Raw genomic sequence first — 20,162 nt, forward strand, 5'->3', positions numbered from 1 at the left:
CTTCGGATTGTGATTAACTGATCGTGACAGTTTCCTTGATCTCGCCGAAGATCTCTTCCTTCCGATTACCTCAAATGCGAGATTTGTTGACCTTGGTGGTTTTGATACAGCTCCCCTCAACTCTTTGCGTTTTATCTCAGATAACCGATTGATCAACCTATCAACATTCGCCCAGCCACTATTACTCAGTTGAGTAATTTGTTATTATAGGGTGATGTGGAAGTGTACCAACCCCATTCTCGCTCCTCTTGATGGTCGAGAATCCCCTCAAACGTGGATGAGGACGTTGGAGCCGTTCGACTTGTCGTTTGAACACCGTCAAAACCCTACAGTAGGCGTATGGTATTTAACTCGGCGTCCAAGGCTTGAGATGGGCCAAGTTAAATCTCTGTTAGATGAATTTGAGACGCACAGGCTGTGTGCGCTTGAACTCACTCTCGTCCAGAGTTTGGGACACGTAGTTGAACCTAATTAAGAACGCACGTTATCTGTGCTTTGTGCTGAACGCTGCTCGTTGCAGAGTTAGACTATCGCTGGAGAAGGCACAATGTGTGCGTTTCGAATTTGAGAAACGGGCAGAATTAAACTTTGCTACGTTGAATAGAGGTTCGTTGACTGTAACATGTATGCCTGACATTGCACAAGGCCATTTTTATTGTCTTTGCGCTTTTATAAGATATGGAGTCGTCAGATGGTAATCTCTCACCAACGAGTCGTTGAGGCACTGAATAAGTGGTTTTCATCACTGTCGAAGTGTCGTCAAATTGTAACTCTTCTCGATCTGTGTGATTAAATCTCTTATTTGCCCTTTCCGACGTCGACAGCCGAAAGCTATTAGATTGCGTAGCTTCGTTGGAAGCTTGACGGGAAGCAACATCCTTAGTGTTGAAGAATGATATCTTTGCCACGATCTCTACAAACGATCTCACACAACTAAGCCCAACTTATTTCTGAATCATTACACGCTCATCCAATCTCTAATATTCTATAATATATATTAGTCATGCTTGTCGCACGTCCATCAAGATAAATCATCTCAGAATGAGGCCGTTGTATATAGCGATGCAGAGTTGCGATGCATTGATTAAAAGTCTCTGATGTACTCCATATCAGCGGCTTGATAGCGATTAGCTATCATTTGATTTTTTAGACAGGCCTACGAGCCATTGTTTCTTTGCAAATTTATAATTACTTGCATATAGTATATTTTAAAAGAACACTATTCACCCCTCTTCTAGTGTTCTAGTGTATCTATTTCAGATCCTACAAATGTCAGATTGACATTGGTGGGCTATCCACCAACATCTTTCTGATGCCTAAGTCAGACTCTCATGCAAGAGATTAAAAAAAGGTATTTAGGCTAGGGTTTTCTAGGAAGACGATCGTTTACTCAAGATGGCTGTAATCATTTACTCAAGTTGGCTGTAATAAACATAGGTCAATATCTGACTGTTATTTTACCTAAGGTAGGAGGGTATTTATACTAATTGCCAAGGGCATATTAGCCTTTACAAGTGTCATCGTTATGAGGGGCGTGATTTTTATGGTATATACTTGACCTTTAAGTATTTATTTAGCCTACAAGGTATTTACTTAGGTGACAAGTAGGACCATATGTGACAATAACTCATTGGCGTAGGATGATACAGCCAAAGTATGTAGCAGTACTTAAAAGTCAAATTTTAGAGAGATTGGGTACTCGATTGATCTCTCCAAACATAGTATGCTGAGGATGTGATACAATTTAAATCAAGTATCTACAATTAGACAGACTGTTGTTGGAACTGAGCCGTGTTGAGATTAGGCATGGTAACCAACTTGTTGAGCCCGATTACCATGGACATATATCTTCATATCTAGGCTTTTAGGTCAGGTCCATAGGTCATGACCGGCTGAATGCGGATGTCTCATACTTTTAGTGAATTAAAGTACGTATTAGATTGACCGATTCAACATTCTGCCATGAAGTGGACAGGTTAACCTAAATGTCAAATATGAGTTGTATGTAGGGGTGCATTCGGTCCGGATACGGCTCGGATATGATGCTTACCATATCCATATCCGCTTACCCATCTCGGATACGGATACGGATACGGATATACCTCGGTAAGAAAAACTTATAACCATATCCGCTAAAATCGGATACGGTTACGGATATACATGCGAATATATAAGCGGATATGCATGCGGATACAAAACAGATATGAGAAAACTAGATAGTATTGAGAAAAACATAGTTCATGTGATACAAAAAAGTTCGTTAATATGTCCATTATAACTAAATAGTTAAGATTAGTCATCTTGATCATCAAAATTAACCACAAATCCATAATCTAAGAATCGAAACTATCGTAAGAGTATGACTAATATGTATTCGGATATTTCGGATACGGATACGGATATTTCACTACAAAACCATATCCATAACCATATCCTATCGGTTATAGATTTGAGTAACCATATTCGTATCCTAACGGATATGGTTACGGATATTTCATCGGATACGGATACGGTTTAGCACCCCTAGTTGTATGACAACAATACTCATGAGTAAAGATTATATCATAATGCCTAAAAAAAGATCGCATCATAATTATGAGTTAGAGTTGATTATCTATGGATATGAAGTTTGATTTACAACCATCTTATATGGCAAAATAGAGTTAATTTGTAAAAGGATCGATGTTCAGCTACTAACTATAGAATAACTTTCACGAAATACCTTTGGCCTTTCAGAATACCCCCCTGAACTTTGAAGAATTTTTACAAAGTGACCTTGAATTTTCAAAATGCTCAACCGGAATTGTTGGCCGAAATCCAATCTAGGGATTGCCATAGTGGAATGATAAAGGGAAACAGGAAAATTTGAGTGAGGGAGTTTTATTTTTACAAATTACTGAGAGCGTATTCTTTTTTAAAAAAGCTATTTTATTTTATGGAACTTTTTGAAAGTTCAGAGAAATTTTGTGAAACTCCCAAAAGTTGTGTAAAGATCTCCATATACTACGTTGTAGAGAAACATTACAATCCACCAATAATATGTGCTCACTAAGTGGACCCCATATAAAAGAACTTTTAATTGTGGGGCCCATTAAAACAGACCGGTAATATTAGCCCATGTAACTAATTATTTAGTTACATGCATCTTTTACAAGTAAGTTTATAGAGGATCCGGACTCGTCTTTAGGCGGGGTGAGTCAGGATCCTCTACAATCTTATCTTATAGAGGATCTTTGGACGGGGATTTTTCTACTTTTCAAAGTCCCAGAGACTTTCTTGCAACTCATTCAAAGTTTAGGTGACCTTTGTACGATTTGCTAGCTCTGTAGTCTCTACTACTTCTCTTTAGAAGAAATAATTATAGTCAAAATAATATTTATCATGTTGCGAGCGTGGGATTTTTACCCCGCGCGCACTCGTACACTCCCTTTCCTATTTTCCCCCGCGCGCGCTCTCTTTCCCGCCGCAAGAGCCCGCCTAAATTTCTGCCTTGCCCCTTGCTCTCTCCTATAAATAGAGAAGGGGTGGAGGAGTTTTGAGAGTGGGGAAAAATCATTTGTGGTTTTTTTTTTTTGTATTGGAGTTCTTTTGAGAGAAAAGAGAGAGTGAGTTGAGATAGAACTTGTAATAAGTTTGGTATTCTCCTCATAGTGAAAACCCCCTCCCGTGGACGTAGGCTAGTTAGCCGAACCACGTAAATCTCGTGTTTGTATTATCTTAACTATTTATTTTACTTGCAAGTGCTCTCGATAGTTCAGTCCTTGCACTGATGAGAGGAAGAGTGGATATCTCACTTTGCTGAGATATTTTACTACTGAATCTGGTTTCCTTTGTGAAACACGGATATCGAGATTGACTTGTACTTTTCTAAAAACAAAAGTCAGGGCTCTCTCTCTCAGGACATATCGCTTCCGCAGCGGTGGGCGTGACTCTACGCCCAATAATTGGTATCAGAGCCCTTATTCAGATTGGCGGTGGTTAAGCTACTAATCTGAGGTGGTGATTGACTATTGTGTGGTGAACACAAAGAAATTGTTAAAAATTTCTGAGAGAAGCGGATTTACATAATACAAGCAGATAATGGCTTCTACAAGTAAAACAAGTAAAGTTGAAAAATACGAGATTGAAAAATTCAATGGGAAAAATGATTTTTCCTATTGGAGGATGCAGATAAAAAATTCATTGATTTCACAAAAATTGCACAAGGCTTTGGCTGGAAAAGAGAAGAACAAAAATATGTCTGATGAGGATTGGGAGGAGCTGGATCTGGAAGCACGGGCGTCGATTATTATTTGCCTTGAAAGGGATGTAGCTTTCTTGGTGGACGGGGAGGAAACGGCTACGGGCGTGTGGTTGAAGTTAGAAAGTATCTTCATGACGACGAGTCTAATGAACCGGATCTATTTAAAATCCAAATTATATACTTGCAAGATGGAGGAGGGCTCGTCAATCCGGGAGTACATCAACAAGTTCGATAGGATCATATCGGATTTGAAAGACATTGAGGTAACAGTGGAAGACGAGAATCAGGCGCTTCTACTACTTTTATCTCTGCCGAAGTCTTATGAGAACCTGGTGCAAACACTGATGCTTGTGGGTGATACTTTGTCGATGGATACCTCTAGGAAGTGGATTCTTGATTCTGGTTGCTCTTTCATGACGAGAATCAGGCGCTTCTACTACTTTTATCTCTGCCGAAGTCTTATGAGAACCTGGTGCAAACACTGATGCTTGTGGGTGATACTTTGTCGATGGATACCTCTAGGAAGTGGATTCTTGATTCTGGTTGCTCTTACCATATGTGTCCAAATAGGAAGTGATTTACTAACTACAGGAGCATTTATGGTGGAACCGTACTGATGGGGAACAATCATGCTTGTAAAACGGTGGGGCTAGGCGATATTAAAATCAAGATGTATGATGGAGTGGTTCGAACCTTGACGGATGTAAGGCACATTCCCGACTTGCGGAAGAATCTTATCTCAGTTGGTGCTTTGGACTCCGGGGGTTGCAAGATCGTAACAGAGAACGGAGTGAAGAGGGTTGTTCGGGGTTCCTTAACAGTGATGAAGGGTGTTCGTCACGGTAATCTATATACTCTCTCGGGTACGACGGTGACGGGAGATGCAGTAGTTGGAGCTGAAGGAAGTGGTGGAGACCCATGTGAGCACACACGGTTATGGCATAGGCGGCTTGGGCACATGTCAGAGAAGGGTCTGGATCTGCTTGGTAAAGAGGGTTTGCTAAAGAATCTGAAGAAACCTTGCATGGATTTTTGCGAGGATTGTGTGTATGGAAAGGCGCACAGGGTCCAGTTTCTGAGGAGCAAGCACAAGAGCAGAGGGATGCTAGATTATGTGCACACGGATGTTTGGGGTCCGGCTTCGACAACTTCCAATGGTGGTTCCAGATATTTTGTCTCATTCATAGATGATCATTCGAGGTATGCTTGGGTGTATTTCCTAAAGCATAAGAATGAGGTATTTGAGACATTCAAGAAGTGGAAGGCGATGGTTGAGAACAGGACGGGCAAGAATTTTAAGACACTAAGATCTGATAACGGTACAGAGTATACAGACGGTGCTTTCAAGGAGTTCTATGATCAGGAGGAGATTGCCAAACACTGGAAAGTAAGATCTACACCATAGCAAAATGGGGTCGCGGAGAGACTGAACCGAACACTATGGGAGAAAGCAGTGAGTATGCGATCATATGCTGATTTGGACAAAGAATGGTGGGCAGAGTCGATTGCTACAGCTTGCTATATAGTGAATCGATCTCCACATTCGATATTGGACGGTGATACACCCTATCGGGTGTGGTCAGGGGAGCATGCAGATTATGAGAGGCTCCGGATTTTTGGGTGTACCGCCTACTATCACGTTAACGAGGGAAAGCTTGACGCGAGGGCCAAGAAGGCAATTTTCTTGGGGTATGCAAAGGGCGTAAAAGGCGGGAAAGCTTGACGCGAGGGCCAAGAAGGCAATTTTCTTGGGGTATGCAAAGGGCGTAAAAGGCTACCGTCTTTGGTGTATAGAAGATTCGAAGTTCATGATCAGCAGGGACGTTACCTTTGATGAGAAGTCCATAATTGCTAGGGTGCCCAAAGATGGTGTTGTTAAGACTGTTGGGACTTCCAAGTCCCAGGTCATTAAGATAAAACCTAAAGACCAACCGGGTTCTAGTCATGTTCAAGTGGGAAATCAAGTAGATGATGAGCTTGAGTAGGAGGAGGTTCAGCAAGAAAATACACAAGTACTATAACAACAACAGGTCGAGGATAGTTTGGCTTCCACTAGGCCAAAGCGAGCATACAAGCAGAAACTGAAACTAGGGGCTGATCAACCACTGAAGCACTATGAGCAGGTTAATTTAGTGAGCCGGTCTCCTTCAAGGAAGCTATTCGGGATAGAGATAGCGAGAGTTGGTTGGCTGCGATGGAGGAGAAGATGGAATCTCTCTGGAAGAACCAAACATGGGAGGTGGTCCCATTGCCCGTAGGAAAGAAAGCTATAGGTTGTAAGTGGCTGTATAAAAGAAAGGAAGATCCTTCAGAGCTCGATGGAACGAGGTACAAGGCGAGGCTAGTGGCTAAGGGGTTTTCACAAAGAGAGGGTGTGGATTACAATGGGATATATTCTCCGGTGGTGAAACACACTTCTATTCGGGTGCTATTGAGTATTGTTGCTCATAGTGATCTTGAGCTAGAACAACCCGATGTCAAGACTGCCTTCTTGCATGGAGACTTGGATGAAGAGATCTATATGCATCAACCTGAGGGTTACAAGGTTGAGGACAGCCTTCTTGCATGGAGACTTGGATGAAGAGATCTATATGCATCAACCTGAGGGTTACAAGGTTGAGGACAAGGAGAATCATGGATCTATATGCATCAACCTGAGGGTTACAAGGTTGAGGACAAGGAGAATCATGTATGTCGCTTGAGGAAATCACTATATGGATTGAAGCAATCTCCTATGCAGTGGTACAAGCGATTTGACTCCTTCATGCTAAAGCATGGGTTTTCCCGAAGCGACTATGATTGTTGTGTTTACATTCGGAAGCTTCGTGGATGTGATTATATCCATCTTCTTTTATATGTGGATGACATGCTTATTGCATCGAAGAACAAGGTGGAGATAGATAAGCTGAAATCTCAACTTAGCAATGAGTTTGAGATGAAGGACATGGGCGCTGCTAGGAAAATACTGGGTATGGAGATTAGAAGAGAGCGGGCGAATCGGCGATTGTTCTTGAGTCAGAAGGGCTACATAGAGTGGGTGATCGCGAGGTTCGGGATGCAAAGTGCTAAGCCGGTGATAACTCTATTGGCTCCACACTTTAGGCTTTTAGGTAAACAATCTCCCACTATAGCGGAAGATAAGGCACACATGGATCGTGTCCCTTATGCTAGTGCAGTTGGCAGCTTAATGTACGCAATGGTGTGTACACGCCCTGATATTTCACAGGCGGTTAGTGTGGTCAGCAGATTCATGGTGAATCCGAGAAAGACACACTGGGAAGAGGTGAAATGGGTCCTAAGGTACTTGAAAGGTACAGCGGATACGGGTCTGTGTTTTGATGGAGATACATGTCAGATCGACGGGTATGTGGACTCATATTATGCAGGCGATCTAGATAGATGGCGATCTACTACTGGGTATGTATTCAAGATACATGGAGCTCTAGTTACTTGGTGATCGATGTTGCAGGCTACAGTGACACTTTCTACAACAGAGGCTGAGTACATGGCTATGGCGGAGGGAGTGAATGAAGCATTGTGGATGTGGGGTCTTCTAGACGATTTGGGGATCGAGCAGGAAAGCGTGAACTTGTGGTGCGACAGTCAAAGTGCGATTCATTTGGCGAAGAATCAAGTTCATCATGCTCGTACCAAGCATATCGATGTCAGATATCATTTTGTGCGGGATGTCATAGAGGAAGGAGATATTTCTCTCATGAAGGTACATACGAATGAGAATCCCGCGGACATGTTAACCAAGGTGGTGACAGGCAGCAAGTTCCAGCATTACTTGGACTTGCTTCATATCAGCCCGTGTTGATATGCCCAAGAGGGCATGGCCCTTCGGTGCAATGATGGAGGTGAGGTGGAGACTATGTTGGAGAATAATTATAGAACTACGGTTTGCTTGATCCCGATAGAGGGTACGAAGGTAGCCGCGGTATAGTAGCGCAGCTGGTCTAGCCTAGTTTTTTGGCCTGGATCTCTCTGGTGGAGTTCGTGGGAATTCTTCTGGTATTCGTCTAAAATTTGAGGTTTATCAAATGATGTACGAGGTGGAGAATTATGGACGCGGGGGACAAGGGGGGCCCACCCACGTGGGTGGGGTTTTGTGGGTGGCTGCCCACTGTGCCACCCAAGAGTCCTCGAGCGCGGGATTTTTCCCCCGCGCGCGCTCGCGCGCTCCCTTTCCTATTTTCCCTCGCGCACTTCCTTTCCCACCGCAAGAGCCCGCCTAAATTTCTGCCTTGCCCCCTTGCTCTCTCCTATAAATAGAGAAGGGTGGAGGAGTTTTGAGAGTGGGAAAAAATCATTTGTGGTTTTTTTTTGTATTGGAGTTCTTTTGAGAGAAAAGAGAGAGTGAGTTGAGATAGAACTTGTAATAAGTTTGGTATTCTCCTCATAGTGAAAACCCCCTCCCGTGGACGTAGGCTAGTTAGCCGAACCACATAAATATCGTGTTTGTATTGTCTTAACTATTTGTTTTACTTGCAAGTGCCCTCGATAGTTCAGTCCTTGCACTGATGAGAGGAAGAGTGGATATCTCACTTTGCTGAGATATTTCACTACTGAATTTGGTTTCCTTCGTGAAACAAGAATATCGAGATTGACTTGTACTTTTGTAAAAACAAAAGTCAGGGCTCTCTCTCTCAGGACATATCGCTTCCGCGGCGGTGGGCGTGACTCTGCGCCCAACACAAAGCAAAACAGAAAGAATCATGTTAGAACTAGTTATATATCCAGCAAAACAGAAAGAATCATTGTTGTTGTTTTGCTTTTAGTACTAAGAGCAATTGAGATTTATGACTTCAAACAAGGAAAAAGAACGAACGAAAGGTAAGTACAACTAAAAGCAGCTTACAAGAACTCAAGTATTTTTCACTCCCACTATCCATGAGATATATGCATGAGATATATGCATTTTTCACTCTACGTGAATAAATCGAGTACAACCATTATCCATGATCGTCTCCTTTCATTTTTCATGAAAGTTTCCTTGACTTAGTCATTTCTAAGTCCCATCAAACTAACATGTTTGATGAATGTACCTGCTGGGATACCTTTCGTCAAGGGATCAGCAATCATATCACTAGTAGGAATATAAGTCACACAGACTTCTTCCTTTTCCACAATATCACAAATATAATGATATTGTATCTCAATATGTTTTCCTTTAGAACTGTTTGCACCACTGTTGATCAAGCTGATGGCTGCTTGATTATCACAGTATATCTCAATTGGTCTATCCACCAAATTGAGATCCAAGTCCTTTAGGAACCGTCTTATCCAGACTGCATGAGTTGTGGCCATACTATAGGCTATATACTCAGCTTCTTGTGTGTATCTTGCCACACATCCTTATTTCTTACTACCCCAAGAAACAGCTGCACCACCATAAATGAACAAATATCCGGAAGTGGACTTCCCGTTATCTTTGTCTCCTCCGAAATCAGCATCGGAGTAACCAAGAACCTCAAGCGAGTCTGCTTGATAAACTAACTTATGGTGCACAGTACCTTTCAGATATTTCAAAATCCTTTTAACAGCCTCCCAATGTGCTGGACCAGGATTACTTTGATATCTACTAACCAAACTCACCGGATATGCCAGGTCTGGTCTAGTACACAACATTGCATACATCAAGCTTCCAACAGCTTGTGCATACGGGACATCAAGCGGTTTCTGCCCTTCTCCAGGACATTGTTCTTTACATAACCGTTTTCCCATAACCAAATGTGTTGGCGCAGGATTACAATTCTGCATCCCAAACGTTCTAAGTATTGTATGCAAATACCTTTCTTGGTTTAAACTTAACATTCTAGACTTTCTATCTCTAAGGATCTGTATACCAAGAACATAGGATGCATCTCCCATGTCCTTCATCTCAAATTCACTACTAAGTGCTGACTTGATTCTGTTCAGCACTTCTATGTCATTTCCAGCCAGCAAAATATCATCCACATACAAAGATAATATTGTAAAACTGTTATCACTCTTCAAGACATATACACAGTTATCCAATTTATTTGCAACAAAACCAAGTTGGATAACAGTATTGTGAAATTTGAGATATCACTGTCTAGATGATTGTTTTAAACCATATAAAGATTTCTTTAATTTATATACTTTGTTTTCTTGTCCTTCAACCTGAAATCCCTCAGGTTGATTCATATATATTATTTCCTTCAACTCTCCGTTGAGGAATGCAGTCTTGACATCCATTTGGAAAAGTTCCAAGTCAAGATGTGCAACAATTGCTAAGATAATTTTTATAGAGGCAAACTTAGCCACCGGAGAGTAAGTCTCCTGATAATCTATACCTGCCTTCTGAGTAAAGCCTTTAGCAACTAAACGGGCTTTAAATGTATCAATAGACCCATCAACCCGATATTTCTTCTTTAACACACATTTACATCCTATGGACTTCCTATCTTCTGGTAAGTCACATAGCTCCCATACATTGTTTCTCTCTATTGAGTCAAGCTCCCTTTTCATGGCTTCCAGCCATTGTTCTGATTCATGTGTGTTCATAGCATCCACATAATTCAAGGGATCAGCTTGCTCATCTATGTCAATATCTACCGAGAAACAAGATGGTTCGCATGAATACAGATAATAATCATCCATCCATGCAGGTGTTGTTCTGGGTCTTTTATTACCACTAATGTTGACAGGTTGGACAGGTTCAGCTGGTTGATTTACCATAGGCATATTCTCATTTAAGGGCTCATCTTCTATTATTGGATAATTTACTTCATCCACTATGTCCAGGTCATCGTTGGGAACATCATCTAAGTCTAGCAGAGGTTGTACTGCCTCTTGAACTTGTTCTTTTTCCTCTAGATTTTCTAGAAAAGTAGCATCTCTATTTTCAATGACCCATTTCTCTTCATGAAAGAACCTATATCCTTTAGACTTTTCAGAATAGCCTATAAATCTACACTTTAAAGTTTTGAGATCCAGCTTATGTCTAACTTGATATGGAATAAGAACATGTGCAACACAACCCCATTTTCTTAAGTGACTTAATTCAGGTTTGAACATGTGCAACACAACCCCATTTTCTTAAGTGACTTAATTCAGGTTTGTGTCCATTCCAAATCTCATATGGTGTTGACTCGACTGATTTTGTGGGAATCCTATTCAAAATATAATTCGCAGTTAATACTGCTTCTCCCCAAAAATCCTTGGTGAGACCAGAATGTGACAACATGCATCTTACTGCATTCATCAATGTTCTATTTTTTCTTTCAGCCACACCATTCTGTTGTGACGTGTAAGGCATAGTGGAATGTCTCTTAATACCATAATGAATGCAATAGTTTTCAAATTCCTTTGAATTAAACTCTCCACCTCTATCAGTTCTTAACACATTTGGTTATGGGAAAAACCGGGAAGAACTTTAATGGAAGGGGAATGATCGGCCTGCTCTGATACCAGTGAAGGGGGGAGAATATCGGAGATTTCCTTTAGGACTCCGGAGAAGAGATCGTTTTTCTGTGTGTTCATAGAGGAGAAGAACTCCTCTAGATTTATAGGCATTCCCTCTCCACCTGCGTCCCCAAAATATCTGCCCAGTATCTCTGTAAACCACTTTCTCCGTAAGACCCGTTCTCTAACGGAAGAAATCCCAGAACGTGGGATATTCCCAACAACCAGGTTGGATTGTTAACAGATCGGGTTACAGATTTGGCCCATGAGGCCAAAACCACTTACATTCTAACCTTCAATTTTGTGCATCTTCTGCTATTATAACAGTCAAAGAATATGCTAGTATGTGTTTGCATGTGTATATCCAGGCGTTTTACTAAGTTTAATGTGTATATCCATGCATTTTACTAAGTTTCCCCAAAAGTTGAATTAAGTATGTAGTCAGCATGCGCCATTTGCCTTTGTTTCTGACCTCTTTGGATGCTTCAAAAAGTGAAAGAGTTTTACATCCTAAGATATCCTTATTCAGCATTGTGTAATGCCTTATATCAGCGTAATCTATGTAAGCTGCTTATGCCTTGTGTTGTTTTAGCCTTAGCCTTCTCAACAGCCTTTCTGCTGTTAAAATTTTATCATACAATTATATTTGGAAGATGTTGCTCTTGATGTAAGTGCTTTAATGGTACTCTTTATCCCAACCGCTATTATCTAATGGGCGTGTTGGTCTCTGTGTTATTATTTGGTTTACTTTGTATCATGTATTTTTTTTCCTTGGGATTAAGTTATATTTGTTGATTTCTCGAGCATCTCACAGACCGCCTGTCTTTTCTTGTTCTGACAGATACTAGCTGCTTGAAGGAAGCTGGACAAAATCAAAAAGTACACCTGATCATCTTCCTCATGTTACTTCCTCATCTTACCGCTACTTTTGACATTTCTTTTTCCAATTCTCATTCATGGTTCATTGAATTAATTTTTTTGAATTAATTTCAGGGGATGAAGGATGCGAATCAATGTTTTGATGGGCTCACTAGTCAAAAACCAAGGACTTCGGCATGTTTTTCTCTCTCTTTGGTTAAGATCTTCTATATGAAATTGATTGTAATAGACTTTGTGACTAGAATGGATTATACTTTATATTAGGAATATCATGACATTTACTTGATTCGTTTTGCTTCTTTCATGACCTTTCTTTCTGTAAATATTATGTATGAGAAATGTTGTTCTTTAATTAGTGGAATTATGGTTGTCCTTCTGCTTGTTAATATTTACAAACTCGATGTTGATGGCCACTAAAGTTTTTGTGCTAGGAAATTGCTAATTTTTTTAAATACATGTTTATTAACCTGTTACTTCCCAAGACATGTCATCGTAAAATTGACTCAATTTTCTTGAGTTAAGATTGTGCAAACATGTTTAGTAACTTGTAAATTTTTTTAAAATATGATAGAATCACAATTTAATCTAATTATTTTTTGTAACTTGTTTAAAATCTAAATCTAATTCTAAAAAGTATGAATTAAAATTATGTTATGATAATTTTCTTCCTCATTTTCTTAGAAATGTAACCAAACAAGAGAAAATAATTTTCATATGAGTTTTCTTCTAACTTTCATTACAATATTCTTTCTAACCAAACAATAGAAAGAATATCATTTTCTTTTCTTTTTCTTTTCCTTTCTTTTTACTTTCTCTTTCCTTTTCTTTTCTCTCCCTTTCTCTCAAACCAAACACAGCCTAAATAAAAATTGTTTTCCAAGCTAGATAAATTATGCTTGCGGCCCTAAACAGGAATCTTAAAATCAAATAAATTCATCGACGCATCTTGTAGCTAGTTTATTACATCTTAATATTATCATGTGTGTCTGATAATTGCATAATCACGACATCATATTATCATGTATTGCTTACGCATGCAAGAGCCCCGTCATTCAAAAGGAATCTAATCTCATGCAATCTGTAATGGAAGAGACAAATTATTTCAAAGTAAATTAAACAGTCTTCGCTGTATTAATTGTACTTAGCGAGCTACTTGCAATTTTCTATTCGTATCCCTCTCCTTTATTTCTCTATAAAATCACTCCTTTTTCTTCTATTCCCTGCAGATAATACTTCAAGTATCACAAGATGACTTCCTTCTTTCTTCTCCTTTCCTTTCTTGTGGTATGATAAACATACAAATACCCCTCGTTTTCAATCTCTTGCTATCTAATTTTGGGTTTCTTCAATATTAATTAGTCACCGGATCTTTCGTAGTCTGAAATTAGTCCTCCAAATCTTCATATTTAAATTAAAGTTAGTTTTCCAGTCTTTTAAGTGATATCAAATTAGCATTCTAGCTACAGGTTGGTTGAGACTAAGAATATTTCATCATCTTCAATACTTTCTATGTAATACCAATTAGACCCTTATGAATTCAACCCAAACACTAATAAACTTCATTGGAACGCAAATTGGCGAAAGATTCTGCAATATTAGACTTGAATCCAGTGATCTGGAGCATGATTTGATAGAGTATTCTACCTGGGTAATTTGGTAACTGACATATTCTTGGTTGACCACTAACCCAAACGTAGTTAACAATTTGGATGATAAATATGCAGAGTGACTAATTTCCTAAAACTTAAAAATACAGATGACTAGTTTGAAAATATGAAGATTTGAGGGACCAATTCAAACTATATATAATTAGTTTGGAGAACTAATATGGAGGAGAGAGAAAAAAACCCTTTTATGTTCTCATATAAAATGAGCATAAATGATTTTATTTTTTGCAGGTTGTTGCAGCAAGCCATGAAAGCTTAACAGCTCAAGTGTACTGGAACAAAGCCTTGCCCAAAACTCTGGTGCCAGGAGCCATCAAAGATTTCTTACACCCTGGTATCTCTTCCTCTAATTTGCATTTTCCCCCATCTTTTTTCGAGAATAAATCTTGAGAATATCAACCATTTTCCATTACAATATCTGGTTTGCAAGATTTTTTGCCAATAATTTCAGTAGTAATTGCTTTACCGTTGACAGCAAACAATAAATGAATAAAAATTTTGGCTGCATAAATATTTTTTGGGACTGATTAATTGTATGATTAATCGTTTTTGCATTTCGCTCTATGATAGAGTACTACCTACGATCATTCTCTTTTGGGGGTGTTTGTTTCAAATCCCAAAATTTATGGATATGGATTTCACCATAGAATTTGAAATCCCAAAATTTTTTGTGGGTTTTGGGATCTCTAAAATTTTGTTTGTTTCATTAATATTTTATGATTTGGAATATTATAATTTGTAATATTTTGTTTGTTTCATCAATATTTTGGGATTTGAAATACTGTAATTTGTAATTTATACGTATAATTTATTTTATGATATTTATTATATATTATTATGCAATATCAAAAAGCTCTATATTCTCCAAATTTGAGTATTTCAAGAAGATGGGGAAGCTGTTGGAGATGCTCTTATAGAGTACTACCTAATACCTATGATCATTCTCTAAATATATTGCAACAACTACCGATATAACCCCTTTAGAGTCATTCATGTTTTGAACTCTCACTGTCTCTCTAGTTTTAATTTTTGCAGATAGACCCCTGAGTGAAATATTTTGACCCAGTTACCCTCATAGAAAGAAAAAATATTTTTAGCCACCCCCAAGAAACCACCTTTAAACTAGGCAATTATATGAAAACCACCTTTTATTTTCAAATTGTACATAAACCACCTTTAAAGTAGTTTGTTATTACAATTAACTACCTCCTAAGCTTATCTAACAAGACCAATTTTAAGTTCTGGTCGAGGTTTTTGCTTAAACTAGGACCAGGACTTGAACTGATTTCGTAGCCAGACAGGGCTCTTAACAACACTGCTTTCATATATTTCTATCGCAGAGTTCAGTACATAAAGTATCATAATCTTTTTCTTCTTTTGTCACCTCTATGCAGTGAAAATCGAAGGACATCATGCCTCCAGTAGTTTTGGATACCGTCCAGTCCTGGAGGAGGACATGCTCTCCGGCACAAAAGTGAAGATGCACTTCATGAGAACCACCGCCGGCTCCGGAGCCACCTTCCTATCCCGGCAAGCCGCCACCACCATTCCCTTTTCATCCGCTTCGCTGCCTGCCATCCTCACCCACTTCTCCGTAAACCCCAACTCTGTCACCGCCAGTCATTCAAGAAAACCCTACACGAGTGCCGAAAAGGCCTGCTATAGCCGAAGAGAACAAGTACTGTGCTACGTCCCTTGAATCTATGGTCGAATATGCCACATCCACTCTCGGTACCCGTCATGTTTCAGCCCTATCGACTGTCATGTCGAAAGAAGGTGCGCCGGATCAAGAATACGTGCTATCACGCGTGAAGAAGATGTCTGGATCGAATTTTGTGGCCTGTCATGCTAGAAAATATCCGTATGCAGTGTTTTATTGCCACACGGTGCAGGGTATAACCGCGTATCAGGTGTCGATGGTGGGCGAGGATGGGACGACAGTGGAGGCAGTGGCGGCATGCCACACAGTGTGAGTTGTTAATCAGTCCTAGTTAGAATAGAATTGTTAGTTTTGAATCCATGTTATTAGATAGAGTTCTAATTATAGTAGAATACTAGTTAGGATAGGTTTCCTAGTTATTGGTTATAAATATGTAAACAAGTCTTTGTAATTTTACTTGGGCTGATCCTATTGCAAAAGCCAACAAGTGGTATCAGAGCGGTGTATGCCTAAGTACCAACCAAGATCTGAAGAGATGACGAGTTCGGAGAAGATGACGACCAAGGTGGGTTCGCTCACTCTTCAATACCCGACGTTATCGAGGGACAACTATGCTTCGTGGGCAATCAAGATGAAAGTCTACATGAAGGCTCAAGACGTGTGGGATGCCATTGAGCCCGCGGCAGGCGCGTCCGTGGAACACAGGAAGGATCAGATGGCGTTGGCGGCCATCTACCAGGGGATCCCTGAAGAGACTTTGATGGTGATTGCAGAGAAGCAAACGGCAAAGGAGGCATGGGAGACGTTGAAAACAATGCATCTAGGAGCGGATCGTGTGAGGAACGCGAAGGTGCAGACCTTGAAGTCCGAGTTCGAACTTCTTCGGATGAAGGAGAATGATAACGTCGACGATTTTTCGACGAAGTTGACAGGAGTCGTCAACAAGATCCGAGCTTTAGGCGGCGAGATGGAGGAGAACTACGTTGTTAGAAAGCTACTTCGGGCGGTACCGGAGAGATTCCTTACTATCGTCTCCACGATTGAACAGTTTGGGGACATCGATAACATGACACTCGAGGAGGCAATCGGGCGTCTCAAAGCTCACGAGGAGAGGGCACGTGTTTTCCGAAACAACGGCGACGATCACCTATTGTTGACACATGCGGAGTGGCAAGAAAGGGGCAAGAAAAACAACGGAAACACTTTCTCCACACAGGCGAGTAGTGACGGCAATGGACGAGGCCGTGCACGCGGAGCAGGACGTGGACGAGGCCGCGGCCAGGCAGGCCGTGGTGGCCAGTTCGGCCGAGGCAGAGGCCAAGGAGGCCGCGGAGGGGAGCACGGCGGCCAGGCAGGCCGCGGCGGCTTCGGCGGCAGAGGAGGACGTCCAGGAGGTGGTTTCGGCCATGGAGGTGCAGCTCGCCAGGAGGGGGAGAGTAGCACAAGCGGTGGTCGAGACAAATCCAACATCAAATGCTTCAATTGCGGAGTATACGGGCACTTTCAGTCGGAGTGTCACAAGCAACGCCGCAATAATGAACAGGAGGCTCATCTCACCCGTGCATATGACGAGGAGCCAACCTTGATGATGGCTATGTTAGAGGAATCATCAACTGTCATTCTACTCAATGAAGAGAAGGTGGTGCCAATGAGGAGAAGGTGATGCCGGATTTACTTACAGCGGGGGAGGCACATGTTGACAACAACACTTGGTACCTTGACAACGGAGCTAGCAATCACATGACCGGCCACCGAGACAAGTTCAAGGAGCTCGACGAGAACATCAAGGGAACCGTCAAGTTTGGTGATGGATCCGCGGTAGAGATAAAGGGGAAAGGCTCTATCCTCTTTCAGTGCAACAACGGCGATCAAAGGCTACTACCTGAGGTATATTATATTCCAAGCTTGAAATCTAACATTATTAGCCTTGGTCAGATGACTGAAGATGGGAGTAAGGTTGTTATTGCTGACGAGTTCCTGAGGGTGTTTGATAGGAACGGTGCTCTCTTGATGAGGGTGACACGTTCAACTAACCGATTGTACAGGATAGAGTTAAAGACTTGCAAGCCGGCGTGTTTGATGGCGAACATTAACGATCCAGCTTGGTTATGGCATGCTCGCCTTGGGCATGTCAATTTCTTCGCCCTCAAGATGATGACTGAAAAGAGGATGGCTTCCGGGTTGCCGAAGATCTTGCACCCAAATCAACTATGCGAAGGATGCCTTGTCGCCAAGCAAGCAAGACTGTCGTTCCCTTCGCAAGCAAACTTCAGAGCTCAGAGGCCGCTGGAATTAATACATGCTGACCTATGTGGTCCTATCACCCCATCCACACTTGCGGGTAACAGCTACTTCCTTCTTATTGTTGATGATTTCAGCCGATGGATGTGGGTATACATGTTGAAGGCCAAGAGTCAAGCTTGTGAAACCTTCAAGAAGTTCAAAACAGAGGTTGAGAATGCATGTGACCACAAGGTGAAGACATTGAGGACGGATCGTGGTGGCGAGTTCTTGTCAAAGGAGTTCACCAAGTTTTGTGAAGACTACGGCATCAAGCGTCATCTCACTGCACCGTACACCCCGCAGCAAAACGGTGTAGTGGAGAGGCGTAATCGCACGGTGATGGACATGGCGAGGAGCCTACTTAAGAGCATGCATATGCCTGGAACCATGTGGGGCGAAGCGGTTAGGCACGCGGTGTACATCCTCAACCGACTACCAACCAAGGCGTTGCACGACCACACACCCTACGAAGCTTGGTTTGGTAAGAAACCCCACCTAGAACACTTGAGAGTTTTGTCGCGGGCGTGGTCGCGGCCAAAGAGGCCGAGGCGGACAGCAGTACCACGGCAGCGGACAGCAGTACCACGGCAGCGGACAGCAGTACCAAGGAGGCCGCGGAGGGGAGCACGGCGGCCAGGCAGGTCGAGGAGGCTTCGGCGGCAGAGGAGGACGTCCAGGAGGTGGTTTCGGCCATGGAGGTGCAGCTCGCCAGGAGGGGGAGAGTAGCACAAGTGGTGGTCGAGACAAGTCCAACATTAAATGCTTCAATTGCGGAGTATACGGGCACTTTCAGTCGGAGTGTCACAAGCAACGCCGCAACCATGAACAGGAGGCTCATCTCACCCGTGCATATGACGAGGAGCCAACCTTGATGATGGCTATGTTAGAGGAATCGTCAAGTGCTATTTTGCTTAATGAGGAGAAGGTGGTGCCGGATTTACTTACAGCGGGGGAGGCACAAGTTGCCAACGACGTTTGGTACCTCGACAACGGAGCCAGCAATCACATGACCGGCCACCGAGACAAGTTCAAGGAGCTCGACGAGAATATCAAGGGAACCGTCAAGTTTGGTGATGGATCCGCGGTAGAGATCAAGGGGAAAGGCTCTATCCTCTTTCAGTGCAACAACGGCGATCAAAGGTTACTACCTGAGGTATATTACATTCCAAGTTTGAAATCTAACATTATTAGCCTTGGTCAGATGACTGAAGATGGGAGTAAGGTTGTTATTGCTGACGAGTTCCTGAGGGTGTTTGATAGGAACGGTGCTCTCTTGATGAGGGTGACACGTTCAACTAACCGATTGTACAGGATAGAGTTAAAGACTTGCAAGCCGGCGTGTTTGATGGCGAACATTAACGATCCAGCTTGGTTATGGCATGCTCGCCTTGGGCATGTAAATTTCTTCGCCCTCAAGATGATGACTGATAAGAGGATGGCTTCCGGGTTGCCAAAGATCTTGCACCCGAATCAATTATGCGAAGGATGTCTCGTCGCCAAGCAAGCAAGACTGCCGTTCCCTTCACAAGCAAATTTCAGAGCTCAGAAGCCGCTGGAGTTACTACATGCTGATCTATGTGGTCCTATCACCCCATCTACACTTGCTGGGAACAACTACTTCCTTCTTATCGTTGATGATTTCAGCCGATGGATGTGGGTATACATGTTGAAGGCTAAGAGTCAAGCTTGTGAAACCTTCAAGAAGTTCAAAACAGTGGTTGAAAACGCATGTGACCACAAGGTGAAGACATTGAGGACGGATCGTGGTGGCGAGTTCTTGTCAAAGGAGTTCACCAAGTTTTGTGAAGACTACGGCATCAAGCGTCATCTCACTGCACCGTACACCCCGCAGCAAAACGGTGTAGTGGAGAGGCGTAATCGCACGGTGATGGACATGGCGAGGAGCCTACTTAAGAGCATGCATATGCCTGGAACCATGTGGGGCGAAGCGGTTAGGCACGCGGTGTACATCCTCAACCGACTACCAACCAAGGCGTTG

At 42.0% G+C, this 20,162-nt stretch overlaps 1 protein-coding gene across 1 annotated transcript in view; it reads left to right on the forward strand.

The window, feature by feature from the left end:
- LOC109846392 (BURP domain-containing protein 6-like) overlaps positions 13,766-20,162 on the forward strand; it is a 7,855-nt gene continuing 1,458 nt past the window's right edge. Inside the window, 4 exon segments of the mRNA XM_020415624.1 lie at positions 13,766-13,837; positions 14,452-14,554; positions 15,615-15,874; positions 15,876-16,189. Of these exon segments, the coding sequence (XP_020271213.1) occupies positions 13,802-13,837; positions 14,452-14,554; positions 15,615-15,874; positions 15,876-16,189 (713 nt within the window). The 5' untranslated portion in view covers positions 13,766-13,801.

The sequence above is a fragment of the Asparagus officinalis genome, chromosome 6, assembly GCF_001876935.1.
Source record: "Asparagus officinalis chromosome 6, Aspof.V1, whole genome shotgun sequence".
Classification (NCBI taxonomy): domain Eukaryota; kingdom Viridiplantae; phylum Streptophyta; class Magnoliopsida; order Asparagales; family Asparagaceae; genus Asparagus; species Asparagus officinalis.